This window comes from Salmo salar, chromosome 25, assembly GCF_965601325.2.
Source record: "Salmo salar chromosome 25, fSalSal1, whole genome shotgun sequence".
Taxonomy (NCBI): Eukaryota; Metazoa; Chordata; class Actinopteri; order Salmoniformes; family Salmonidae; genus Salmo; species Salmo salar.
Window position 1 is genome coordinate 32,310,897 of NC_138315.1, and position 27,161 is coordinate 32,338,057.

Below are 27,161 nucleotides of genomic sequence, written 5' to 3' on the forward strand. Positions count from 1 at the left end.
CAGCTCGCTGGATAAGAGCCGCATCCACCAGCTGATCGTGGACCTGGAGTGAAAGATCCCCAACCCGCCTCCAGAGGAGTACGCCTCTATCGAGGGAGACCCGGGGAAGGCCAGATGGTACATGGCCTCTCGCATGCTGAAGAAGCTGCAGGAGGGGCTGTGCTCCGCGGTAGACGTCCACGTGGTGCCAGACAATATGGAGATGAAGTGTAACTTCCTCCAAGCATCCTACTACCTGTACGGGTACAAACACAGGCTGTCCTCGGGCACCGTGTGTGTGTTTGGATAAGAGAAAGGGGGTCTGGCTAGGCCTGCGGGCTGAGGCTCAGCTGCTGCAGTGCTACATCTGCTGAGGCTGGACACACATGAATGCACTACTTTAAAAAACTCCAGATGTTCACAGTCAACTGAAACCATGTTTTCCTCTTTATTTCTGCTGTTTCATACCGGTAGTTTCATAATGAAATTGCCCTTGTATTATGTAATTGACATTTCTTCACAATAAAGGAAATTAGAAAAACAAAAAACAGTTAGAATAATATTTCTTCACAATAAATACATTTTCAAAAACAAAACAAATATTTTAATCATTACATGTCCTGAAATACACTCTTAGTTAAAGCAACAATATCATATACTGTTTTGTATCCACCCAGAGAGGATCTAGAGTATAACTATTAGTAATCCAGACTAAGGATTGTATGATGCACAGTTTAACAAATAAATAACAATGAAATCTTTATATATATATATATAAAGTATAATACAATTTTAGACCAGTCTACACAATACCAAGTCTGAGCTACACAATACATAAGTGGTCACAAATCCTGGTCATGTTGAGCTCCAGGCTGCACAGGACTAAAACACCTAGTTCTACTAACAGAATTAGATGTGTTAGTGCTGGGCTGGAACATAAGCCTGCACATCCTGTACCTCTCCAGAACCAGGCTTAGTGACCACTACTGTTGATAAATGGCCGCACTGTACTAGAGATGTAGCACATATTCCTTGTCCTGCTGTGAAAACTTTTCCATGTCTCTCCTGATATCAGGGAAGCCCTGTAGAACCATCTGGAAGCGTTCTGAGGACAGGGAGAAGAGCTGGCAGGTGGTCAGAGCTTGAACCGTGGCCAAACGCTTTCCTTTGGTCATGAGGCAGGTCTCTGTAAACCAGTACGGTATAGAACAACACAATATACATTTATTACACAGCTTATCAGCTAAGCCCACTGTTCCTTGTCATATCCTGCATAGTCCCAAGAGATGAAATCAGCAAAACAATGTAGAACAGGAGAATAAGAATAACAAGTGCGGGGGGTTGGGTCTTTTTCAATTATGTAAGAAAATGGATGGGGGATGAGGTTTGACAATCAGAATTTCTAGATTACCCAATCTCTTGTGTGATGAATAGAATGATATTCTGACAAATGAATGAAGGAATAAATTAATGATGCTGGATTGAGCTACTCGGATCTGAGCCTGACCTCCAAAGTAGTCTCCGTCAGCCAGTTCCTGCGAGAAGGAGTCTGTCTCCACCAGGACCTGGCCATGCTCGATGAAGAACATGCGGTCTCCGGGCGCGTTCTGTTGGAAGATGACATCATCCTCCTGGAAGACTTCATGCTGAAACTGGAGGAGAACGGTGTTCAGGAAGTTGACGTCTCGGTTCTGGAACATGGGTACGTTGTTCAGCAGGCTCAAACACATCACTGTCAGAATCTCCTGTATCACACACACAGAGATTCTTTTCAGATCGTTTCATAATAAAGTTCCACAAATAGAACTTTGACAAACAGAAGTTCCACAAATAGACAGGCAGGTCCCACTACTAAACAAAGGTGTGATATCCAAAGGAAACCATAGGTAAGTAGAATGTAGTTACATACTTATACTTATAGTGGTACATTTGTGTAACTATTGTATAAGGTCTGTGTAATGTACAGTAGGACCTAAATTGTATAGAATAAAATAGAATGTGATCGACTCAAGTACCTCTCTCAAAGCTGAGGAGACTGAAATTAGAAAGTTCTTTTCGTCAAACCATCTCCCCCCATAGCGGGCCCCATAGTACTTCTGGATTCGAAGTCGAAGGTCGTTAGGAAGCTTCAAGAAGGTCATGTAGTCGTCTAGATGATTCATCTGTGGATTGTCAGACGTGGTGGACTTTACATGCCATTACAATCAAAAGTGACATATCAATAGAGTTCCTTGCTTGTGTGATGGAGTTTGAAGCCGAGTCGTCGGTGTTAAAGCCAAGGCATTACATTTCCATTATACGTAGTATACCTTATCTTTGTAGGCCTTTGCTGCTTGGTCCACGTTGGTGATGATGGCAGCAGCGTTGGCCACCAGTACAGTGTACATTAGCGCCCCAGACAGCATACTGGTCATGACCACCCACAGCTCCACCTCATCTAGGGAGCAAAACACCCGGTACACACATAAATACAGTGTAATACTTGGATATTGAACTCCGGGCACTACAGTCTTGGAATAGCACAGGTCTAATATACTGTATAAGTACATATGAAAGACATGCTCTATTGTGTCAACAGAATATCGACAGGTTATCAGCAGTCCTTACTTGTTGGTGACTCGTTGGAGCCATAGGAAATTTGGATCATATGAGAGAGAGCACGAAACACTCCAAAGGAATACTTCTCACCAACCGTGGCATTCTGGAAAATATCACATTGTTTATATAGGGTGAACTAACCCTTTAAATGCAGCCAAACCCTTACACGTCTCAGTAGGTGTGGGGCTTACCATCAGCTTCTCTTGTCTGACCCAGCAGTCAGATGGGAACTCCTCCAGCATCGGGACAAAGTACTGGATACAGCCGTTCCAGTGGCACAGCAGAAACATCATCATAAACAAAGACAGTATGCGGAAGAACAGCTGAACATACTCCAAGTTGGCATTTGAAACCTACGGAGAAAGAAACAAAGGCACTCAATTAAAATGATGGAAATAAAAATGAACTGATTGGATTGCAAAGATAATCTAGAAGTAATGTGTACACCAATCAAAAGTTATTCTCCTGTCCTTCTTTGTATTCATTTTTAGCCAAATGTATTTGTAGTACGAGGTTTGACTTTGTGGTATTTTCAGCATGGGGAGATGGTAGCATACCAGAACTTACCTTTTCAACTTCATTGAAGAAGCGGACAAGCCTGGAGACTCTGAGGAGCCTGACGAGGCTGATGATTCGGACAAACATGAGGATCCGCACCATTCTACTGGCTTTGGAACCTGAGGTGGAGGTGTCACTGTGGGATTGTAACTCCTGTCACAATAAAAATACAGAAATAAAAAAATATTTTTTAAATGTATTGATCTTACAATAGACTGGAACTACTGCTGGATTTATCATAATTTATCATTACCGCGATTAATAGTATGTAGCCAATTGGGAATGCTGCAATCACATCTGGTATGAACCAACTCTTTAGGTAAATCACACGGATCTTTTTGATATCCAGTATAGCCACCTACGGAATTGAAAAACAGACAGTAGATTTTCAGTTGATTGTTATTAGTGCTTGGCAGCATTCCTCAGACAAATGAATGAATACTTCAACAATGCAACTGAAGCTCAATGCTTTGGGATTCTGGCCAAAATGAAACGAGACAGTGATGCCATCCAGAATGTACGTCAGAAGCTACTAATAGAGAACTGCATTAATATAAACTTGACAGGGTCGTCAATTGGCCAAACTTTCAGATTAATATTTTACACCAGTTTGACATGAAATTGGAACAGAATAAGACACAACCTGGTGCTTGATCAGCCCCCTTACATGCATATTTGCTTTTTATGAAATAAAAAGGGTCCACAGTCATGTTTCATCATGTTTCATCATCTGTGCACAGTGCACTTCAGAACATATTTACTAAGCATCTTGCTCCCCAGTAAAGTTTGTGCCTGTTATTTTCATGTGAGAATATAACACAAAAGCAAACCTAATCTATTTAAATAGTTATCTCTGAATCGTTATCTTAAAAAAAAATCTATTCACTCTTGCAAATAACAGCTGCAGGTTTAGCACATGGGCCAGGGTTTCAATTAATCTGTCCCTTTACATGTACTGAAACGAATACAGAAAGGGCAGATTGGGTTTGCATGCTCGTGGAAAGGGATTATACAACTATCGCAGATTGGGTCTGGTCTGAAAATAGAGTAAAGTCAGCTCCTCATTACCTCACTGTCCTCAGAGATGATACCCATGCGAAAATTCAGAGCCACATCCATCAGAAACAGAGTGTCTGAGAAGACATTGAAACCTTCCCAGCCCACTCCACTGTAGCCGTCTAAGAAAGCTATCTCCATGGGGATCCCAATCAAATTCAGGAATGTGATGGCAACCATACACATGATGTAGTAACTCCTACAAGACACAATAACAAAGGGTATGTACATGATTAAAGTCATGCACACATGCATTTCTTAGAATCACTGTTAGAATCACCCTTTAGTGTTTTCTTTGGCATATACCTAAGGTCTTTGCAGTTTTTGCTAACTTTGCTGTGTTGTTCTTTGACAGACAAAAATACCAAGACCTCCCTTAGGTCTAACTTTGTTGTGTTGTTCTAGGACAGACAAAATGCCAAGGCAGCACAAACAGTAGCCGGAGAAGAATACCTTATGGGGCTGAATGGGTGGATGACCCAGACTCCACTCTGCAGCTGGCGTATACATTCCTTCTCCACAGCTATCTCGCTGCCATACACAGATAGAGACTGCCTGTTCAGCTGAGGCAGAAAGACAGCTCTCCAACCACAGGTGCTGGCTGTGCGTCTGCCGACAGGGGCTTGGGAGTTCTCCATGCCAGAAGCAGCACACGGTTATTCTGTTCAGCTGACTGCGCTGGCCATCCTTCTCTGGGCTGCTGAAGAGTCGAGTCTAACTTTGCTCTAAACTGACCTGTCTTTTTGGTCACAGGGTAATTTTCCATCACAGCTCCTGTGGACGGGGCTTATTGAGGCGGTGTGGTGGGAGGAGAGCGGCTGCCAGGCTTTCCTCTCCCTCTCTCTCTCTCTCCCCCCTCATCCTTTCTCTCTCTCTCCCTCCCGGCTCATCAACTATTCAGTATCTCCGCTTCATGCAAGCATGAATCAAGCCCAGTCAAAAGACAAGGCTGGATCACATTAATACTGAATACAATGGGTGGTTTTGAATGTCACAATTATTGTCATCTGAACTACACAACTAGCAGGGCACAGGGCACAGAGGTTTAGTAATGGTAACAGTAGACTATTGAATAATTAAAATAGTAATTTAACCAGGACAATAGTTACATGTTAAAACTGTAATAGCAAATTTGTTATAAATTATAGGCTAACAACTTTCTTGTTTTTTGTTGGTTTTGGTATTTTAACATATTTTGTGCATACATACTTATCTGGGATGCTATCTCATGGGATCTGTGTATGTCTGTATATTATATTACAATGCCATGTCTTCTGGCTAAGCTCCCAGTAAATGCTTTATGACTGTCAGATGAGATCAGTGTTGTCAGAAATGAAAGCTTACTAGTGTAACCGGTAAAAGGAATTAACTCCTGCCAATCCGATTTCATGTAAAGGTCACACAAGACAAAATTACACTCATTCCAAATAACATGGTCGATATCAATCGACTGGCCTAATGTATTTTTATGCATTCTATTTTTGATGCAACCTGAGTACCACAGGAGGTTGGTGGCACCTTAATAGGGGAGGACTGGCTCGTGGTAATGGCTGGTGTGTAATCGGTGGAATGGTATCAAATACATCAAACACATGGTTTCCATGTGTTTGATGTCATTCCCTTACTCCGTTCCAGACATTGTGAGCCGTCCTCCCCTCAGCAGCCCCCACTGCTGAGTATATCAAAAATGTATTTCAAGACATGCCACATCCAAAGTTACACTGAATTTTCTCGTGTTGGTTTGCCTTTATGAAAAAGTTATTTTAGTATACAAGATGTGTCACGGTTGTCGTAGGATGAAGTGGACCAAAGTGCAGCGTGATTATTGTTCCACATATTTTATTGAACTGTGAAACTATGCAAGACATACACAATAAACTGAATAAACAAAAACACCAAACCGTGACGAAGCGTTAACCTACACGTACTCAAAAACAATCTCCCACAAACCCAGGTGGGGAAAAACACCTACTTAAGTATGATCTCCAATTAGAGACAATGATGACCAGCTGCCTCTAATTGGAGATCATCCCAAACAAAGCCCAACATAGAAATACAAAACTAGAACATAACAACATAGAAAATCTAAACTAGAAAAAAAACCCTGTCACACCCTGACCTACTCTACCATAGAAAATAACAGCTTACTATGGTCAGGACGTGACAAGAAGAATGTTGGATTTTTTTTTACATGCAGTCTCGTTTTAATCTTCCATTACAATATGAATGGATATAGCATTTTCTTCTTCATATTGTTTTTATTATATTGTCCAAAAGATTATAAATGTATAATGTAAGAAATTAATCCACAGTTTACAATATACAGCATACCAGTATCTGTTCATTTTATTTACAAAAAATGTGTAACATTGTTTGGTTCTACATTGTTTTTTAAACTAAGTGTTAGTGAATGGTGTTGTGCGAGGCCCCTTCAGTTTTCCCTCTGCATATCTTTAGGTTTGGATTCACTCTGTTGTTGTGCCTCTGAAAAGAAGAAAGGTATATATATTTTGAATAAAGAGTGAGTATTACATTTGTTGAGACATAAAGCAGCAGAATAGGGACTTTAATGAAGATAAAAGGGTCTCACTGTTCAGGTCCTCCTGGCGCTATTGGGCAGTCATCTCCAGATCTTTCCTGACGTTAGGGAAGGCCTGTAGGACCTGCTGGAAGCGTGCAGGGATAAGAGCTGGCAGATGGTCATAGCTCGCACTGTTGCCAAACGCTTCCTTTGGTCAGGAGGCAGATCTTTGTGGGACAGAGACAGACAAAGCAGTGAGTCGCTGCAGTCAGACCAGTCTGACTCACATTTCAAAGCAGCTGTACCAACTTTAGTCCTGGAGAGCTATAGTGTGCAGGCTTTTGTTCCAGCCCTGTTTCAGCTAATCATGGTCTTCCTCTATGAAGAAAATGGAACTCTAGAGACAGACACATATGTCCAAGGATCTTTTTCCCAGCCCACCTCCAAAGTAGTCTCCCTCAATAAGCTCCTTCTGGAAGAAGTCGGTCTTCACCAGGAACTGGCGGTGCTCGATGTAGAACATGCGGTCTCCGGACGTGTTCTGCCAGATGATGATGTCAGCCTCCTGGAAGACCTCGAACTGCAGCTGGGTGAGAACGGCGTTCAGGAAGTTGACGTCTAGGTTCTTCAACATGGGCATGTTGTTCATCAAGTCTGCACACATCACTGTCAGGATCTCCTGGATAACACAAAACAACAAGAGAAGCCAATTAGCTTTACAACGTCACAATGACTTTCCATCATTATTTAAAGGCTCTGTGCAGTCAAAATTCTGTTTTTCTGTGTTTTGTATTATATCCTCTCTGGGGTCGGTGGGACGAAATTGTCCCACCTACGTAACAGCCAGTGGAATCCTGTGGCGCGTTATTCAAATACCTTAGAAATGCTATTACTTCAATTTCTCAAACATATGACTATTTTACACCATTTTAAAGACAAGACTCTCGTTAATCTAACCACACTGTCCGATTTCAAAAAGGCTTTACAACGAAAGCAAAACATTAGATTATGTCAGCAGAGTACCCAGCCAGAAATAATCAGACACCCATTTTTCAAGCTAGCATATAATGTCACATAAACCCAAACCACAGCTAAATGCAGCACTAACCTTTGATGATCTTCATCAGATGACACTTCTAGGACATTATGTTATACAATACATGCATGTTTTGTTCAATCAAGTTCATATTTATATCAAAAACCAGCTTTTTACATTAGCATGTGACATTCAGAACTAGCATACCCCCCCGCAAACTTCCGGTGAATTTACTAAATTACTCACGATAAACGTTCACAAAAAACATAACAATTATTTTAAGAATTATAGATATAGAACTCCTCTATGCACTCGCTATGTCCGATTTTAAAATAGCTTTTCGGTGAAAGCACATTTTGCAATATTCTAAGTAGATAGCCCGGCATCAAAGGGCTAGCTATTTACACACCCACCAAGTTTAGCCCTCACCAAAGTCAGATTTACTATAAGAAAAATGTTATTACCTTTGCTGTTCTTCATCAGAATGCACTCCCAGGACTTCTACTTCAATAACAAATGTTGGTTTGGTCCCAAATAATCCATAGTTATATCCAAATAGCGGCGTTTTGTTCGTGCGTTCAAGACACTATCCGAAAGGGTAAATAAGGGTTACGCGCCCGACGCGTTTCGCGCCAAAAAAATTCTAAATATTCCATTACCGTACTTCGAAGCATGTCAACCGCTGTTTAAAATCAATTTTTATGCCATTTTTCTCGTAAAAAAGCGATAATATTCCGACCGGGAATCTGTGTTTTAGTACAAAGAGAGAGAAACTAAAAACATGGTGTCGCCCTGTGCACGCGCCTCAGCTCATTGTCCTCTGATAGACCACTTATGTACAAAAGCTGATGAAACAAAAAAAAATGTATCAGTGATATCTGCTGGTTGAAAATACAATCTACATAGGACCTTCTAATCAGAATGTTTGCATGGGCAGGAGTTTTGGCACCAAGCGGTAAATTGGTTAATAGACCAATAACAAAGAGTGTTCCAAAACTCTCTGGCAATAACAACTAGTTTTCAGTTTTCTCTCCCCACTGAGAACACTCCCAGTCAGTCCTAGCAAAATTATTTCTTGATAAAACTATTTTTGTCAATTTTAATGGGAAACTATTACAGTAAGATACTTAATTATTACCCAGAAATTATTTTATACTTATATACAGAACCAGTCAAAAGTTTGGACACACCTACTCATTCCAGGGTTTTTCTTTATTTTTACTATTTTCTACATTGTAGAATAATAGTGAAGACATCAAAACTATTAAAAAACACATATGCAATCATGTAGTAACCTGTCATGTCCTGACCATAGTAAGATGTTATTTTCTATGGTAGAGTAGGTCAGGGCGTGACAGGGGGTGTTTTGTGTTTTGTTCTATATCTATGTTTAGTTCTAGTTTTCTATTTCTATGTTTTTTTGGGTTGATCTCCAATTGGAGGCAGCTGGTCCTCGTTGTCTCTAATTGGAGATCATATTTAAGTAGGGGTTTTTCTTCCTGGGGTTTGTGGGTTATTATATTTTGAATAGGGTTTGTTTCTCGCTGCGTCACGGTTTGTTGTTTTGGCAATTCAGTTATTTATGTATTGCAAAGTTTCACGGATTAAATAAAATGTGGAACTACAACCTCACTGCACTTTGGTCTGCTCCTTTCGACAGCCATGACATAACCAAAAAAGTGTTAAACAAATCAAAATATATTTGAGATTCTTCACAGTAGCCACCCTTTGCCTTGATGACAGCTTTGCACACTCTTGGCATTCTCTCAACCAGCTTCATGAGGTAGTCAACTGGAATGCATTTCAATTAACAGGTGTGTGTCACGCCCTGACCATAGAGCCCTTGGTTCTCTATGGTGTTGAGGTCAGAGAGTGACTAGGGGGGTGTTCTAGTCATTCTATTTCTATGTTTGTGAGTTGTATGGTTCCCAATTAGAGGCAGCTGGTAATCGTTGCCTCTAATTTGGGATCATATTTAGGAAGCCCTTTCTCCCACCTGCTTTGTGGGATATTGTTTCAGTTAGTGACAATGTTCCCGCTGTACTTCATGTTCGTTGGATGTTTTGTTGTTTCACTGTGAATTAAAATTATGTGGAACTCAATTCACGCTGCGCCTTGGTCCGCTCTGTACGACGACCGTGACAGTGTGCCTTGTTAAATTGTGGACAATCAGTAGGGGTGAGTAACAGAAGATACCCCTATTTGGTAAAAGGACTATCATTTGTTTTTCAAGAGGACAATGACCCAACACACCTCTAGTTTCAATGACAGCCTAGGAACAGTGGGTTAACTGCCTTGTTCAGGGGAAGAATGACAGATTTTTACCTTGTCAGTTCTGGGATTCGATCTTGCAACCTTTCGGTTACAAGTCCAATAATCTAACCAGTAGGCTACCAGCCGGCCCTTCAAGATTGTTGGGAAAGCATTCCAGGTGAAACTGATTGAGAGAATGCCAAGAGTGTGCAAAGCTGTCATCAAGGCAAAGTGTGGCTATTTGAAGAATCTCAAATATATTTTGATTTGATTAACACTTTTTTGGTTACTACATGATTACATATGTGTTATTTCATAGTTTTGATGTCTTCACTATTATTCTACAATGTAGAAAATAGTACAGAAAAACCTGGAATGAGTAGGTGTGTCCAAACTTTTGACTGGTACTGTATAGACATACTGTACACCTTTACCTCTTTCAAAGACTTGGACACCAAATAGCGTGTCCTTCTCGTCAAACCATTTCCCTCCATGTAGTAGTGATGCGAAGCCTCAGGTCCTTGGGAAGCTTTCTGTAGGACATGTAGTCTTTCAGATGATTCACCTGTGAAATACTGCATATGATAGGACATGACAACAACCCTTGATAAATCCACTGAAATCATTGTTCTGTCCATGCCTCGTTTTACACTATTTCTTCAGTGAACACCTTGTCCTTGAAGGCCTTTGCAGAGGCATCTACGTGTGTAATCATGGCAGCAGCGTTGGCTACCAGTAAGGTGTACACACACACACACACACACACACACACACACACACACACACACACACACACACACACACACACACACACACACACACACACACACACACACACACACACACACACGGCTTGTTCGACGTTGCAGCCGATAGTGAATGCAACTGCCAACTGACTGATCTACAAATCACCTTGCACCATAAATAACTACTCATTTTTATTTGTAGATCATATTATTTGTCTCATATTATTTGTCATACCCGTGGTATGATATGTTTTGTCATACCCGTCTGATATAACACGTCTGTCAGCCAATCAGGATTCAGGGCTCGAACCACCCAATTCATAATAGTCATAATACCTAGCAGTCAAACAGGGAAATGGTTCGAATCGTTTTTCCACCTTTCATTTTTCCCAAAGGGGATTTTAGAAACACTTCAAATAAGGGCTGTGTTTCGTGTAGGCTTACCCTGCCATGACGTTTTGATAACCGTGCAAAATCTCTGTAGAACGAGGTGACTTTTATCAAGCTGCTAATGTGGCTATCATAAAGAACTCCAAATACCATGGTGATCTGGACGAGACTGCTGAAGCGACGCAAAGGTTAGAATCTCTGGATTAATTATCTAATGTTAGCTAAATGTAATAATTAATAAATTGGCAAAATGTCTTTTAATTTACAATTCTGTTAACTGTCTTATGCCAGTTTTAAATTGACACAATACCTTTTTAGCAAAGGTTTCAGCTAGAGATGACATGCAGGAGCTTGCAGGGATTTGTAGTCTTGCATGATGTCTACTTCAGTGCTAAGTATCATTTTCAAACAGGGTAAGCCTACACAAAACACAGACCTTATTTTAAGTACTTCTAAAATCGCCTATGGAAAAAATGAATGGTGTAAAAAGGATTGGAACCATTTCCCTGTTTGACCGCTAGGTTTTATGGGTATTACGACACCTCCACTGTGCTGCTCTATACAGTTTTGATGCTTTCCAACACAGCCACTCACACAGGCATGCCAGAGCCGTGTTCAGTACGAAAATGTTTTGGAACGTTGTAGATATAAATGCAATGGACGTGATTCCTTACTCTACATGTCATAGAATAGAGGCATGTTTGTTCTACATAGCATATTTATATCTGAATATAACAAAATGTTGCGTCCTGCTGAACGCAATCCAGGTAAAGCATGTAGGCCTAAATTAGATTACATTTCCTCATTGGAAAATTAAGTCTAAACCATTCCACAATATTTGTGCATGAGAACGTCAACACCACATAATACACGCTAATTCCATGGAATTCCATTTGGGATATTTATACATGGTAAGTGTAGAATGGCCTACACTTGTCAATTGAATTTGTTGCAGCTCGGAAATTAAAACTACATGTCCCAGAAACTTAGCGCAACCATTTAAAGACATGCCTGGTTCAACCACGTTGTATAAGGAAGGACAGAGTAGGACATACGTGAATCGGAGTCGCTGTGCAAGAAGGCTTACCAGCTAGTTAAGTATGTTACATAAGTGTTATTTCCACTAGTGTGTTGTTAAATAGTTTCTCAAGTGAATGTTTCATTGCGCGCTGTTCGTTAATAAACGTTGTGGGAGAACACTAAGAGTTTTCAGTACGAGTGATATTTTTCCAACATCTAGCTAACAGTAGTTGTTAGCTGGTGGGCTATAGCTAGCATCACTGACGTGTGTTGTTTTATAAGCCAGAGCCCATTCTTTCACAGGTTGGATGGTTTGGGGTTTGCTAGCAAAGAGCGAACTTAGTTGGCTATGATTTTGGAACTTTAACTTCAACGTGATATAATAGCTAGCTAGTTAATCTAACACAAACTGACAGCTACTATAGGAAAGTGTTAGTATTGAGTTATAGCTAGCTACAATGTTGCCATCAAATTGGGAGCAACTATAATATATTCAGGAATGTTAATTTAACGCATGTATCAGTATCCCCTTGTGCAACGCTGACTCGCTACATTGTTGCCCCGCTCATTGTTCTCCATTTTCACTTTGTTACAGCCAGAAAAATGTCCACCATATCTGCTGCCAGCGTCGAGCCCGTTGCAGTTGAGGGCACAGAGAAGAAACCACTGAAGCCCTGTTGTGCGTGCCCAGAGACGAAGAAAGTTAGGGATGCGTGGTATGTTTACAATTTCTTGGAACTTGAATTGCATTCTTGTAAAGTGAACGTTTTTCGTGAACATTTTGATTTTGGAGTATGCAATTGCTGATGACCATTTCCTATGTTTCAGCATCATTGAGAAGGGCGAAGAAAGTTGCACAGATCTCATCGAGGCACATAAGGATTGTATGAGGGCGCTTGGATTCAAGATTTAATATAACTTTATATAATGAGTCATTGGTAAGTGTCATGCCCTGGAGCAGAACTCTCATATTAATTTTGCCATGCTTGTGTTGTGAAAAGAACATTATGTCCTAGATGCAGCTCAATGCAATAGGAGTGGGTGTGGCACTAGAGCAGTGGTTCTTAACCTTGTTGGAGGTACTGACCCCCACCAGTTTCATATGCGCATTCACCGAACCCTTCTTAATTGGAAAAATAAAATTCAAAACATAGGTATATATTTTACTGGTGCACAAAATGAACCGTGCATCAACATCAGTGTTCAAAGAACAAAACCATTAAAACATGATTTTCACACAAAAACAAAAACATAATAATGAATATTTACTGCAAATCAGTGTGACTTCTGCTGTTGCCTTTCAGAGACCAGTTCAGAAATGCGCGGCTTCACCTTGGCAAGTGCCACTCATGTCATTTTCGCAACAAAGTCTGTTCCTTTTCTTCGTTTTTATGTCCAGCATCCTCAAAGGATTGCTCGCAAAGATATGTTGTAACAAACGGTATGAAGATCTCCAGAGCTTCCTTAGCAATAACAGGGTACGTTACCATTTGTTGACACCAAAACGTTGAGAGCGTTGTTGTTCTAAAGAGTTGCTGTTGAACCTGGCTCTGCTGAATTTCAATGATTTCATCGAGGTATTCATCATTGACATCTGTTGTCTCAACACTAAACGTGAACGGCTGTCTCACCCATGCTGGATATGACTCTTGTAGGGAAGTATCCGTCGAGAGACTTTGCAAGCTCATCTAAGTGCGTGGCAATTGCTTGCTTCAGTTCCGCGGGTACAGAAATGTCTCCGATTCCAGATACATCTTCGATCTTACTTACACAGTCGTCCAGCAGGGGAAAGCTTGCGAAGTTATATCGAAATCACACGACGTACCATCACGACAGTCACAATTCGACTACTGAGCGCGCCAAATTCCCTGCAGCACAGATAGGCCAAGCGATGTTGCGTGATCACCTGCAGCCAATGATGGCCAAGCGGGGCGTGTCATCACGAATCATATGAGTCGGGTGTGTGTCTTGACCTCCGCCGAACCCCTGAGACTGACTCACCGAACCCCTGGGGTTCGATCGAACCCAGGTTAAGAACCACTGCACTAGAGGTATGTATTGAATTTGCTTGTCTGGTTTATCATGGATCTTCCAGTGGTTTTACTTGTATGCTGCAGTTCAGCTTGCAGTGACTCAACGACTGCAGACCTGTCTTCTGCATGTTTTTCACTGTCCTCTGTAGGGTCATGTTACCTTTTGATGTCTTTTCTGCAAAAGTTGATCAAACTGCTGATGTGAACTGCTGTTGTGTTTATTATTTATGGATGGCAGCAAAGAACTTTTGGTGTTGGTGCAGGACTTGTTTCTCTGGGATTGACTTCTAGGAGGTCCCGTGAAGATCAGTTGGTGGAGCATGGTGCTTGCAATGCCAGGGTTGTGGGTTCGATTCCCACAGGGACCAATATGGAAGGGGGAAAACGTGTGAATGTATGCACTCACTACTGTATGACGCTCTTAGCGTCTGCTTAATGACTTAAATGTAAATTAAATAAATGATGCTTGCATCAGGAATGGGGACAGGCTTGTGTATATTACCATTGTTTTTCTCTATTCTGATCAGTATTCATGACCTTTCCTGGTTTATTTCTGTTAAGGTTGACACTACTGTTCTCCTCTTGCAGTGTTGTTGCTGGCTGTGTTGAAGGGACCTGGGATATTCCTCGTGTTTTTATTTATACCTCAACATGAAAGGAAGATGTGATCGCTGCACAGATGGTCATGATGGAAGATATGTTCCACGGAGTGACGTGTTTTTTAATGATCTGAGTTTCAGAATTATGTGAATGTTGTTCTGCTGATTTGAGTGACATAAATATCCTATGCAATTTGACTCGAGTACTTGATTTTATATGGCAGGATGAAATGCAAGTGAATGAATTGAATAGGTAGAAAGTGTTAAGGATGCAATACTATCCTAATTTTATGCTGAACCATAGACATAACTATACATGAGAAAAGGCCAGGCTATACTCCCTGTCACCCTGCAAAAACGTCCTGGTATGACGGTCCTCTGATGTTCTCCTTACTGTTCAAGGCTGACTGGTGACAACTGCTCTGGTATGCACTTTGGCTTATAATAACTTCTGCTCCAGCCAACACTTGGCACATCTGAATTCTTAAAAGGAATTGGTGTGCTCAAATGTTTGTGGTAGAAAGTATTTGGGTGCTGGATTACATAAGGCATACATTTAAAGAAAGGGAAAGTCCACTGAAATTCTTTACCTTTTAATGTATATTTTTAACAGCAGATGTCAGAGCAAATGGACACATCTTATGTGGTGTGAAGGCACGTTCTAGTCTGACAACTTTTTGTGTCTCGATATCCCAAGGGGTATGATCAAAGCCACTCACTTCACCCCGACCCCTATTCCAGTGACACTTGGACTAGTCCTCTGACTGGTGGGGCATGGTATGTCAACTATGGGGGAAGGGGGTTCATTATGTAAACCTGATCTACTCTGTAATTCTACCTATTTCAGAATCTCTAAATATGCACCCAACAGAGCCCCTCTCTGGCCCAGTGAGGTTTATGGGTAAATAGTGATTCTGGTGAAAACGTTGTTTAGGTCTGGCAGAAGGGAGAGTTCTTCTTGGTGTGACATACCTGGACGCATGACTAGAGCTGCTCTATATGCACCCAGTAGAGCCCGGAGCATAAAATGTTCACTGTACCCTGCAATTACATCTGCTGCTCTGCACACGTGACTAAACTCTGTCACTTCTCACTCCTCCCTCTCTCCCGCAGTGTTATGTTAAGTAGCGGGTCTGCTTTCTGTCTGTGGCTCTACTCCTTGGGTTTCAATTCCTAACATGGTTATCCTTCTAGGGGTCTCTCTCCTCTCTCTCTCTCTCTGCTGCCAACTGTGAGAGCTCCAGAGCAAACAAATGGGTGAGGAGAAATAAAGAAAATCTATAGACAGACAAATCATTGAAGGGACAAGAGGGAGGGAGAGACGCAGAATGTGAGAAATCCATTCCAATTGTGTTTATGGTGTAATAACCGAATAAAGACACATCGTGTCCTCCAGCTGTATGTAAGGGAAAAGGGAACATCATTTTTTTTAATGTTTTCTCAATTTTGACCGAACTTTTGAGAAATAGACCAACTCCAGTGACAATTGTTTAGTCTCACTGATAAAGCAACAAAAACCTGAAGCTTCAGTGGAGGACAACCTTTTTCTACCAGCTTTGACCTCTGGTATCTTTTGTAAACTTTGGAATATAACATTTTTTTTTTAACTTATTGAACAACGATGTTTGGTTTGGAATAACAGCCTCCCTTACCATGTGTGCAGACAACTCCACCCTGTTGGAGGTGGTTCTCTACGGCCATCCACCATGCGATGGCTGGACCAACAACACTGAGGGGGCCTTCTACCACCTGGGCAACACCGTCTTGTTCCTTGGGTACATGGGAGGCAGCGGCAACTATGGTTGCCTGTTCATATTTGGTTTCCTGACGATTGCCTTCACCTGCCTGGCCCTGTGGGGCTGGATGACCATGTGTGGGGTGGACGTGTTCACCTGGAACCTGCTGCTGCTGGTGGCCTGTGTGCTCCAGACCTGCCACCTCGTATACAGGCTGCAACAGGATGGCCTGGCCAGCGAGGAGCTGTTGGCACTCTACTCAGCCGTCTACCAGCCTCTGGACGTTCCCGTACAGGTGTTCAAAGACATTGTGGGTGCCTGTGAGAACAAAGTGCTAGCACTAGGGGTAGAGGAGACGTATGCGGTGGAGGGCAAGACGCCCATCGACCAGCTCTCCTTTCTGCTGTCTGGGAGGTGAGTGAGGGAAAGGTGTACATTCCAGTGTAAGTCCCAATTCCAGTGTTCATTCTTGGTAGTATGCTACTGTAGATATTGGAAAAGACGGGAGTCTTGTTTTAGTTAAGTTGCTGGAGTATCAGTAAATTGTAGTTTAGTTAAATTGCTGATGTCAGATTGCAATTGTCATGTTGTTGTGAGTGTTTTTAGTTAATGTTCTGAGTGAGGTTAGTGTTCTATTCCCCGCCTAGTGCTTTATCTCTTCATCTGTCTGTCAAACAACGACAATGATCCAAACTAGGGCTCATGGAAACCTGAGAGAGGGATATTACTTACCAACGATATAATTAAACATGGAACACTTTCAAGAGGTCATGTGTCCTAAGGAGTGACTCTGTTGCTTGTTGGCTAAGATTGAATTTAGTGTGTGTAAGTTGGGTTTGGGAAGGTGTGGTTATATTATCCGAGCCCCAGACGTTGTAAAATACAGAGTATTTGTGTCACTGACTGTGGTGTACTTGCTCCCCTTAGTGGCAGGATGCCAGAGCTGGGTCAAATACTTTACTTTCAAGTATTTGAGGTGTACCTGATTTAGCTCATTTGGGACTATTCCATTGGTACCAGGCAAATTAAACGAAGCGCTGTTCAAGTAATTTAAACTATATGATGTATTTGACCCAGGTCTGGTGGCTGCTGCTAAGTTGTTGTGATAGCTTTATGTTTGGTGCTCTCCTGAGGTTGTGTACCAACACAGTAAACTAACTCCTATACGACCTCTAAAATTAAATGTTCGTACACCGGAATAGCTAACTATCGTTCGCAAATAACATTTGGTGTTATAAGATGACGTCTGTTTATGCCATTTTTATGACTAACAATTCCAGGTTTCACTGACTTCAAACGAATGCCATAAACATGAAGTCATACCTGAAAGAGCACCGAGGGAATGTCTGTGACTTGTAAACCAACAATAGATGTTTTTCTCTCTTGGATCACTTCCCTTGAATTTTGAGGTTAAGGACAGAGATATTCACGTTAACTTGCTTCAAGGTTTTGGATCAAGTCTAGTGATGTGTATCTTCTCCCTCCCTCTCTTCTCTCATCATCACCTATCCATGCTTTCTCCCTTCTCCTTCTCTCTTACTAACCTTGTCCTTTCCTGCTCTCCTTGGTAGGATCCGTGTGTCTCTGGATGGACAGTTCCTCCATTACATCTTCCCCCACAAGTTCCTGGACTCTCCTGAGTGGGAGTCTCTCCGACCCAACGAAGAGGGGAACTTTCAGGTACTGGACAAATGCTCGCCATTCATCCAGTCATTCATTGATTTATGAACATTCAGCCTTTCCCTTCACTCTCTTCCCTGACCATCTATCACCCTGAACCTCAGGTGACCCTGACAGCGGAGACGGACTGCCGCTACATCTCATGGCGCCGGTGCCGCCTTTACATGCTTCTGTCCAAGGAGCGCTACATTGCCCGCCTCTTCTCCATCATGCTTGGCAGCGACATCGCCGACAAGCTTTACTCACTCAACGACAAGCTCTTCGCAAAGAGCGGCGTACGCCTCGACATCCGCTTGCCCAGCCTCTACCACGTCCTGGCCCCCTCCTCCCTGGGCAGCGAGGGTGAGGTCTGTAGCGGCAGTGGTAGTGGGAGTGCTAGGGATCAGGTAGCCCCAGTGGAGCAGCAGGAAGCAGCAGTGGTGGATGTGGACCCGGTTCCAGCCTACCAGAGGTCAGAGCCTCCAACACCCCCGACTCCCCGGCTGCAAATCCGAGAGAAGACCCCCACCCCATCTCGGCCAACCCCCTGCCAACCATCCCAGCGCCAGCCCTCAGACAGGGAGATGCCATCTGGTGAGGACTCTACCAGCCTGGTCCTGGAAGACTTTGCGGATATGACCGGGTCCTTAATGGATTATGGGAGTGAGAGGGATTATTTGAGGTAGATGGCAGGTTGCTGGAGCTAACACACTGGGCCACTACTTAAAATACATGTAAGTACACCTGTGTGCAGTGAGAGGGTGGGCTGGGCGGGGGTTGCGTGTGTGTTTTGCTTGCTGTGTCCACACTCACTAATCCAGCTTTGAACTGGCCATGCCATGTGGTAAAGAACATCATTTCAATTTTGCAATGATTTTCTGTTTGTTATCTTACATATTCAATCTCTCTTATACAGAGGCTATGCACTGCTTGCTCTTTTGCCTTCTAAAATTATATTAAAGTTTAGAGAGTGAGTTAGTAAAATCGATACATTTTTTGGTAAAAGTTAATGAGCCTGAGAGGAAGAACATTGGATTGATCAAAGAGTTGGCAGATCTGGGACACCTCGCCTCTTGGGTACCCACCCAACCAACCCCAAAGGCCTCTGTCTCCTGTTTCTAAAGTTTACCTTCACTCCATCTCAATGTAGATCTGAAGCCTCAAACTCTCCACCCCCAAAACTTTAGCTGTTCTAATTCTTTACATGTACACTCCCCTACGTATTTATTTGGACAGTGAAGCGCAAACTTTTAATTTGGCTCTATACTCCAGCATTTTGGATTTGAGATCAAATGTTTTATGAGGTGACAGTACAGAATGTCACCTTTTATTTGAGGCTATTTTCATACATATCTGTTTTACCGTTTAGAAATGAAAGCACTTTATGTATCTAGTCCCCCCATTCGAAGGTGTCATAGGTATTTGGACAAATCCACTTATAGTGTATTAAATGTGGTCCCATATTCCTAGCACGCAATGACTACATCAAGCTCATGACCCTACAAACTTGTTGGCTGCATTTGCAATTTGTTTTGGTTGTGTTTTTGGATAATGTTGTGCCCAATAGAAATGAATGGTAAATAATGTTGTCATTTGAGTCACTTTTAGTGTAAATAAGAATAGAATATGTTTCTGAACACCTCTACATTAATGTGGATGCTACCATGATTACGGATAATAATAAATTAATCGTGAGAAAGTTAGTGGCAAACAGTGCATTCAGAAAGTATTCATACCCCTTGATTTGTTCCACATTTTGTTACAGCCTGAATTCAAAATGGGTTCGATTTTTTTTCCCCTTACCCATCTATACACAATGCCCCATAATGACAAAGTGAAAACATGTTTTAAGAAATGTTTACAAATATATTGAAAATTAATGACAGAAATATCTTATTTACATACGCATTCACACCCCTGAGTCAATACTTTGTAGAAGCACCTTTGGCGGCGATTACAGCTTTGAGTTGTCTTGGATGTCTATCAGCTTTGCACATCTTGATTTTGAGATTTTCTCCCATTCTTCCTTGCAGATTTTCTCAAGCTCTTAAGATAGTTGGGGAGTGGCGGTGAACAGCAATCTTAGTCTTTCCATAGATTTTCAATGGGATTTAAGTCTGGGCTTTGGCTGGGCCACTCAAGGACTTTCACATTCTTGTTCTGAAGCCATTCCAGCATTGCTTGGGCTGTAAACTTGGGGTCCTTGTCCGGCTTCCGTCTGTCCACTCCTTTATAGCCCAGATTACTGTAGAGACTGTTGTCCTTCTGGCAGGTTCTCCCATCTCAGCCAAGGACCAAGGTACTTCTTGCCCAGATGCTCAGTTTGGTCGTACGGCCAACTCAAACCAGAGTCTGGATAGTTCCATATTTTTTTTTACATTTCTCAATGAAGGAGACCACTGGGCTCTTGGAACCTTTCAGGACTCTAGAAATTGTTTTATATTCTTCCCCAGATTTATGCCTCATCACAATTCTATCTCGGAGCGGTACAGACATTGTACTTCATGGTATAGTTTCTGTTCTGACATGCACTATCAACTGTGGGATCTTATATAGACAGGTGTGTTTCTTTCTAAATCTAGTCCAAACAATTGAATTGGCCACAGGTGGACTCCAATCAAGTTGTAGCGACATCTCAAGGATGATCAAAGGAAATTTGATCCACCTGAGCTCAATTTGGAGCATGATAGCAAAGGGGTGTGCATATGTACGTAAATAAGATATTTCTGTATTTCATTTTCAATACATTTTCTTCAAACATTTCTAAAAACCTGTTTTCACTTTGTTATTATGGGGTATTGTGTGTAGATGGCTGAAAACAATCTATATAATCCCCCAAAATGCTAACTGACCCTGTTATTGGTAACCGTGAGAGGTTAGCATATTTTGCTTCAATAAAAGTGACAAAATACATTATTACCATTTATTGCTATTGGGCACAACATAATCCGAACACAACCAAAACAAACTGCAAATGCATCCAAGTTTGTAGAGACACAAGATTGATGTAGTCATTGTGTGCTCAGAATATGGACCAAATACCAAACTTTTGACTAAATTTAATACACTATAAGTGAATTTGTCCAAATACTTATGACACCTTCAAAGGGGGGGACAATATTCATAAAGTGCTGTAATTTCTAAACGGTAAACAGATACATATGAAAATACCCTCCAATAAATGGTGACATTCTGTACTGTCGCCTCATACAATGCATTCTGAAACTATTCATACCAATTGACTTTTTCCACATTTTATTACGTTACAGGCTTATTATAAAATGTATAAAATAATTGTTTTTCCTCATCAATCTACACACAATACCCCATAATGACAAAGTGAAAACAGGTTTTTAGAAATGTCTGCAAATGTATAAAAAATAAAAAAACAGAAATACCTTATTTACGTACACTACCGTTCAAAAGTTTGGGGTCACTTAGAAATGTCCTTGTTTTTGAAAGAAAAGCAATTTTTTTGTCCATATAAAATTGATCAGAAATACAGTGTAGACATTGTTAAAGTTGTAAATGACTATTGTAGCTGGAAATGGCTGTTTTTCAATGGAATGTCTACATAGGCGTACAGAGGCCCATTGTCAGCAACCATCACTCCTGTGTTCCAATGGCACGTTGTGTTAGCTAATCCAAGTTTATCATTTTAAAAGGCTAATTGATCATTAGAAAACCCTTTTGCAAATATGTCAGCACAGCTGAAAACAGTTGTTCTGATTAAAGAAGCAATAAAACTGGCCTTCTTTAGACTAGTTGAGTATCTGGAGCATCGCGTCCTCCGAAAGCCCACTGGTCTGATGAAACCAAGATTGAACTATTTTTGGCTTGAATGCCAAGCGTTACGTCTGGAGGAAACCTGGCACCATCCCTATGGTGAAGCATAGTGGTGGCAGCATCATGCTGTGGGGATGTTTTTCACCGGCAAGGACTGGGACACTGTTCAGGATCGAGGGAAAGATGAACTGAGCAAAGTACAGAGAGATCCTTAATGATGATAAACTTCTCCAGAGCTCTCAGGACCTCAGACTGTGGCGAAGGCTCACCTTCCAATAGGACAACGACCCTAAGCACACAACGAAGACAACGCAGGAGTGGACTTCGGACAAATCTCTGAATGTCCTTGAGTGGCCCTGCCAGAGCCCCGAGTTGAACCCGATCGAACATCTCTGGAGAGACCTGAAAATAGCTGTGCAGCGATGCTCCCCATCAAACCTGACAGAGCTTGAGAGGACCTGCAGAGAAGAATGTGAGAAACTCTCCAAATACAGGTGTGCAAAGCTTGTAGCATCATACCCAAGAAGACTCGAGGTGGTAGTTGCTGCCACAGGTGTTTCAACAAAGTACTGCGTAAAGGGTCTGAATACTTATGTAAATGTATTTTTTCAGTTATTATTAACCTGTCTGAGAACCTGGGACGCTTGCGTCCCACCCTAGTCAACAGCCAGTGGAATCGCGTCGCGCGAAATACAAACACCTCATAAATGCTATAACTTCAATTTCTGAAACATATGACTATTTTACACCATTTTATAGATAGACCTCTCCTGAATCGAACCACGTTGTCCGATTTTCAAAAAGGCTTTACAGCAAAAGCAAAACATTAGATTATGTTAGGAGAGTACCCAGCCCAAAATAATCACACTGCCATTTTCAAAGCAACTAGCATGCATCACAAATACCCAAAACACAGCTAAATGCAGCACTAACCTTTGACAATCTTCATCAGATGACACTCCTAGGACATCATGTTACACAATACATGCATTTTTTGTTCAATAAAGTTCATATTTATATATAAAAACAGCATTTTACATCGACGCGTGACGTTCATAAAATATTTTCCCTCAAATGCTTCCGGGAACAGCGCTACAATTTACAAAATTACTATTCGAAAACATTGTTAAAATGTAATATTGTCATTCAAAGAATTATAGATTAACATCTCGTGAATGCAACCGCATTGCCAGATTTAAAAATAACTTTACTGGGAAATCACACTTTGCAATAAACGAGGTGCTATGCTCAGAGAAATAGGCTAGGCGATACAGGTTAGCGCCATCTTGGAACCATCTAAAATCAAATATACTATTGTGAATATTTCCTTACCTTTGATTATCTTCATCAGAAGGCACTTCCAGGAATCCCAGGTCCACAACAAATGTAGTTTTGTTCGAAAAAGTTAATAATTTATGTCCCAATAGCTCCTTCTTGTTAGCGCGTTCCGAAGGCTACTCATAATGTACGAGGCGCGCTGGACTTGTTGTCACGAATGTGCAAAAAATATATATTTACGTTCGGTCAAACATGTCAAACGTTGTATAACATAAATCTTTAGGGCCTTTTTCAATCAGAGCTTCAATAATATTCAAGGCGGACGATTGCATTGTCTTACTAAACATTTCGGAACGAAGGGGTACCCATGGGCGCCCGCGTCATAGAAGTAATGGCCCTCCCCCTATGACCAACTTTCCAAGCCTCTCTTTCAGTCAGTTTCTACCGGAGAAGACTCAAACCACTTTGTAAAGACTGTTGACATCTAGTGGAAGCCTTAGGAAGTGCTAAATGAATCCTAACTCACGGTGTGTTTCATAGGCAAAGTGTTGAAGGTGATTCCACAAATCAGATTTCCACTTCCTGCTTGGAATCTTCTCAGGTTTTGGCCTGCCATATGAGTTCTGTTATACTCACAGACACCATTCAAACAGTTTTAGAAACGTTAGAGTGTTTTCTATCCAAATCTACTAATTATATGCATATTCTAGTTACTGGGCAGGAGTAGTAACCAGATTAAATCGGGTACGATTTTTTATCCAGCCGTGCAAATACTGCCCCCTAGCCCCAACAGGTTTTAATACATTTGCAAAAAAATTCAAACAATCTTTTTTTTTTGTCGTCATAATGGGGTATTGTGTGTAGATTGATGAGGGGAAAAAACTATGTAATTAATTTTAGAATAAGGCTGTAACGTTACAAAATGTGGAAAAAGTCAAGGGGTCTGAATACTTTCCGAACACACAGTAGAAAACATTTGATCTCAAATCCAAAATGCTGGAATATAGAGCCAAATTAAAAGTTTGAGCTTTACTGTCCAAATAAATTCGTAGGGGTGTGTATATTGCAGCTTCTCCCTCACTCCTCTCTGTGTGTGGCCTGCCCTCTTAGTAGCTAACGTCCTGCTGAGGATGGGTGGAGAGTATGTGTGTGTTTGGATTGTGTTCGTTTACCTAGGTTAGACTGCCCTTTTCCGCCTGGATTCAGGCCAAATGAAAGATACTTTTGTGCTACAGTTTATGAAACCGTTTACAAAGCCGTTTACCTCACAGTGACCCTGATAGCTTATGTTGGTTCAGACAGATGGGGTACCATCTGTATGTATGTTGGAGGTTTGTAGTTTGGAACAGGAAGGGGAGACAGCAGGGTGGGGGTGGGATGCTGGCAGTCAGCTGTGTGTTTTTGTCTGACAAGGATTAGAGCCTGCTGGAAACTTTTGGGATATCCTGGCAGCCAGAGATCCAGTGCCATGCACTTAATCCACGTGCCTACCCACTGCCCCCTCCCTAGTGATCCCAAAATCCTCCCTGACCCAATCGCAGGTCAGATCGTGTTTCGGGGGGGGGGTTGGATTCCAGGATAGTTGCTGGGTAGAGGGTGGAGGGCTCTGGCTCTGCTGTCATTGTAATAGCTGCTGACCTTCATGTACAGTCTATGGTCGGTTAGCCAGTGGCTACGGCAAGCAGAGGGGTGAGGGTCGACAGGGATGAGGTATGAAAGAGGGGAGAGGGATGTGGATCATGTGAAAGCAGAGACCAGACACGCTTAGAGAACAGCCCATCACTCCACTACCATTAGCTAGGTTTCCATCCAATTGGCGACAGATTTTCATGCGAATATTCTAAAATCTGCATAAAGGATTCTCCCACCAGAGATGTTTCCATCAAACAAACTTATTGTGGATAAAAGGCTGTGCGTATTAAATAAAAAAAATGCAAGTTAAATGGGTTTCCATTGTATTTTTATCTCTACTGATGGTTTTGTCACAAAAACTGTTGTGTTATATAGCAAATATGCCCACTCTGGTCTTGACACGTGCGCTCTATCCAGCAGCTCGCAGATAAAGTGCTGGCAGGCTACTTACATGATGAGATTATTATGGATAATAGCGATATCGTTTTTTTTTTGTGAAATGGCAGCCAAGCATGATCATTATGTCACCAGAATAAGACCCTCGATATTTATTGGAAAGGAGCATCAAGCTCATCACCGTGCACTTTAACCACCCTCCCACTGGGCAAAAAATGCTTGAATCAACATTGTTTCCACGTCATTTAAAAAAAAAAAAGATTAAATCAACGTCGAAAACTGATTGGATTTGCAAAAAGTCATCAACATGAGGTCATTTCATATTTTAATTTTTAAACTTTTAATCTTAATCCAATGACATGGTGAAATGTTTTGTTGATTTCATGTTGAATTCACGTTAGTTGACAACTCAACCAAATGTAAATCAAAACTAGACTTTGAACTGACGTCTGTGCCCAGTTGGCTGTGAAATTCATAACTGATTTCATCTGTAGCCATTTCTCGCATAATTAATTTTACTTACGCAAAAAGATCCCACCGTGTTGAACGAACAAATTCTGTCGACATTTATAAAATTGTATCGGCATTTCCTATTTCCATCAGCCCGGTTGTGACTTTTTTCATGCGTCAAGTAATTAATTCGCATTAAATGGTTGGATGGAAACCAGGTAAGTGTCACATCACAGGTCAATATATCCCTCATCTCTCACTGTTAACCAGTTCGGGTGTCAGGAATGTGAGGACTATGCCAATGTAATTCGACCAATGGGAGCTTTCGTTGTGAGATCATCTTGCATCCCGACACTATACTGTATTTGAGCGGTAAGGCGTGTACATAGCATTTAGGTGAAGATTAAACACTCTCTATACTTGGACAAGGTGAATATGAACTGCCTGCCATTCGGTATGTTGCCATAGTAACAGTTCAGCTTGTGTTTCTTGACAGTTCATGATAGACCGACCAGTTGTCAATGACAGGTGTTCTCAGTTGATTCCACAGGAGAGGAAACCACTGGGACTCTACCAATGCGATACCAGAGAGGGAGAGCTCCCTTGGCCCCCATGGACACCTCTATGCTGTGATGGTTTCACCCGGATTGGAAACAGTGGACACGTTCCAGGAAGTATTTTTAGAGTCAGTCTATGCAGATTATCAGATGTCACAACACCTGGCAAAGTGTTTAACATCTCAGGAACCACATTAATATCATATAGCATTCTTCTGAGATGAGCAGTGCGACTGCAAAAAAGAGGACCTGGAACACAACCATCACTGCCCTGGGTGGAATCAGACCTACCCAACACCAAATCCCACTCTCTCACCTTACCTCACTTCCTCTGGTGTCATCTGTGCGTGACAATATAGGAAAGAGTGAAACCCTGGACACTGAACAGAATTATGTTATAAAACTGAATTTATTAGTTAAGGTCACAGACCTCTTTTTATTATGTCACTCACATGTCTCCCATTCATCTGGATGGAAAGCCTTTTGATGTGGATATTGTGTTAGATAGGATTATGATTCAACATTAAAGCAATCATGTATATTTCATTTTTTAACAGCCGAGGTTGGGTTGGCTAGCTAGGGGCACGTTAATCGTGTTTGTTTGTGCAGACATAATCTGAGAGAATAAAGTTTGACAGACAGCATGCTAGAAAGGGATTTATCTTCATACTCACATTTTCCAAAACATGCTTCCAAATTGAACAGCCATTTGTTTATGTGAATGTGAGATGTCTCACACATTGTACATTTATTTAGTCATTAACATAGAACAGGAGTGTTTATGTTTTTGTAAAGAAAAATGGGACTACATATACATGTATTTTCATGGGGCCAATGTTTCTTGATAAAGCTCTTGGTGAAAATGCATTCCTGTAATG

The 27,161-nt window shown here is 41.5% G+C and overlaps 4 protein-coding genes across 4 annotated transcripts; 2 read left to right on the plus strand and 2 right to left on the minus strand.

Moving 5' to 3' along the window:
- Positions 1 to 403: 403 nt before the first annotated feature.
- On the minus strand, positions 404 to 4,972 carry hcn5 (hyperpolarization activated cyclic nucleotide-gated potassium channel 5). Its single transcript, XM_014173997.3, has 10 exons — positions 4,645 to 4,972; positions 4,204 to 4,390; positions 3,389 to 3,493; positions 3,145 to 3,288; positions 2,769 to 2,930; positions 2,587 to 2,680; positions 2,289 to 2,416; positions 1,995 to 2,141; positions 1,487 to 1,724; positions 404 to 1,165 (listed from the first exon to the last, which is right to left on the minus strand). The coding sequence occupies exons 1-10, from the start codon at positions 4,827 to 4,829 to the stop codon at positions 990 to 992; spliced, it is 1,566 nt and encodes a 521-aa protein (XP_014029472.1). The 5' UTR covers positions 4,830 to 4,972; the 3' UTR covers positions 404 to 989.
- A 1,650-nt stretch (positions 4,973 to 6,622) lies between these two features.
- LOC145864090 (potassium/sodium hyperpolarization-activated cyclic nucleotide-gated channel 3) lies at positions 6,623 to 10,749 on the minus strand (the record flags this gene model as incomplete). The annotated part of the gene is given in 8 exon segments (XM_082969233.1): positions 6,623 to 6,675; positions 6,782 to 6,868; positions 6,871 to 6,939; positions 7,154 to 7,391; positions 10,436 to 10,460; positions 10,462 to 10,497; positions 10,499 to 10,566; positions 10,672 to 10,749. Coding segments are annotated over 8 exon segments (654 nt in total), but the record flags the coding sequence as incomplete, so codon positions are not given.
- Positions 10,750 to 12,758: 2,009 nt separating this feature from the next.
- cox17 (cytochrome c oxidase copper chaperone COX17) lies at positions 12,759 to 14,987 on the plus strand. The gene is made up of 3 exons (XM_014174055.3): positions 12,759 to 12,873; positions 12,986 to 13,095; positions 14,779 to 14,987. The coding sequence occupies exons 1-2, from the start codon at positions 12,761 to 12,763 to the stop codon at positions 13,068 to 13,070; spliced, it is 198 nt and encodes a 65-aa protein (XP_014029530.1). The 5' UTR covers positions 12,759 to 12,760; the 3' UTR covers positions 13,071 to 13,095; positions 14,779 to 14,987.
- Positions 14,988 to 15,197: 210 nt separating this feature from the next.
- On the plus strand, positions 15,198 to 27,150 carry popdc2 (popeye domain cAMP effector 2). The gene is made up of 4 exons (XM_014174052.3): positions 15,198 to 16,939; positions 18,097 to 18,205; positions 18,310 to 18,918; positions 26,265 to 27,150. Exons 1-3 carry the CDS (start codon positions 16,443 to 16,445, stop codon positions 18,868 to 18,870), a joined length of 1,167 nt encoding a protein of 388 aa, XP_014029527.1. The 5' UTR covers positions 15,198 to 16,442; the 3' UTR covers positions 18,871 to 18,918; positions 26,265 to 27,150.
- The last annotated feature ends 11 nt before the right edge of the window (positions 27,151 to 27,161 follow it).

Excerpts from the sequence above, each read along its gene's own strand:
- hcn5 (XM_014173997.3), bottom strand. The coding sequence starts at position 4,829 with ATGGAGAACTCCCAAGCCCCTGTCGGCAGACGCACAGCCAGCACCTGT. Across the intron at positions 2,931-3,144 it reads TCTTCAATGAAGTTGAAAAG|GTTTCAAATGCCAACTTGGA; the intron begins GTAAGTTCTGGT and ends CTTTCTCCGTAG. Across the intron at positions 2,417-2,586 it reads CTCCAACGAGTCACCAACAA|ATGAGGTGGAGCTGTGGGTG; the intron begins GTAAGGACTGCT and ends TTTGCTCCCTAG.
- cox17 (XM_014174055.3), top strand. The coding sequence starts at position 12,761 with ATGTCCACCATATCTGCTGCCAGCGTCGAGCCCGTTGCAGTTGAGGGC. Across the intron at positions 12,874-12,985 it reads AAGAAAGTTAGGGATGCGTG|CATCATTGAGAAGGGCGAAG; the intron begins GTATGTTTACAA and ends CCTATGTTTCAG.
- popdc2 (XM_014174052.3), top strand. The coding sequence starts at position 16,443 with ATGTGTGCAGACAACTCCACCCTGTTGGAGGTGGTTCTCTACGGCCAT. Across the intron at positions 16,940-18,096 it reads TCCTTTCTGCTGTCTGGGAG|GATCCGTGTGTCTCTGGATG; the intron begins GTGAGTGAGGGA and ends TCTCCTTGGTAG. Across the intron at positions 18,206-18,309 it reads ACGAAGAGGGGAACTTTCAG|GTGACCCTGACAGCGGAGAC; the intron begins GTACTGGACAAA and ends CCTGAACCTCAG.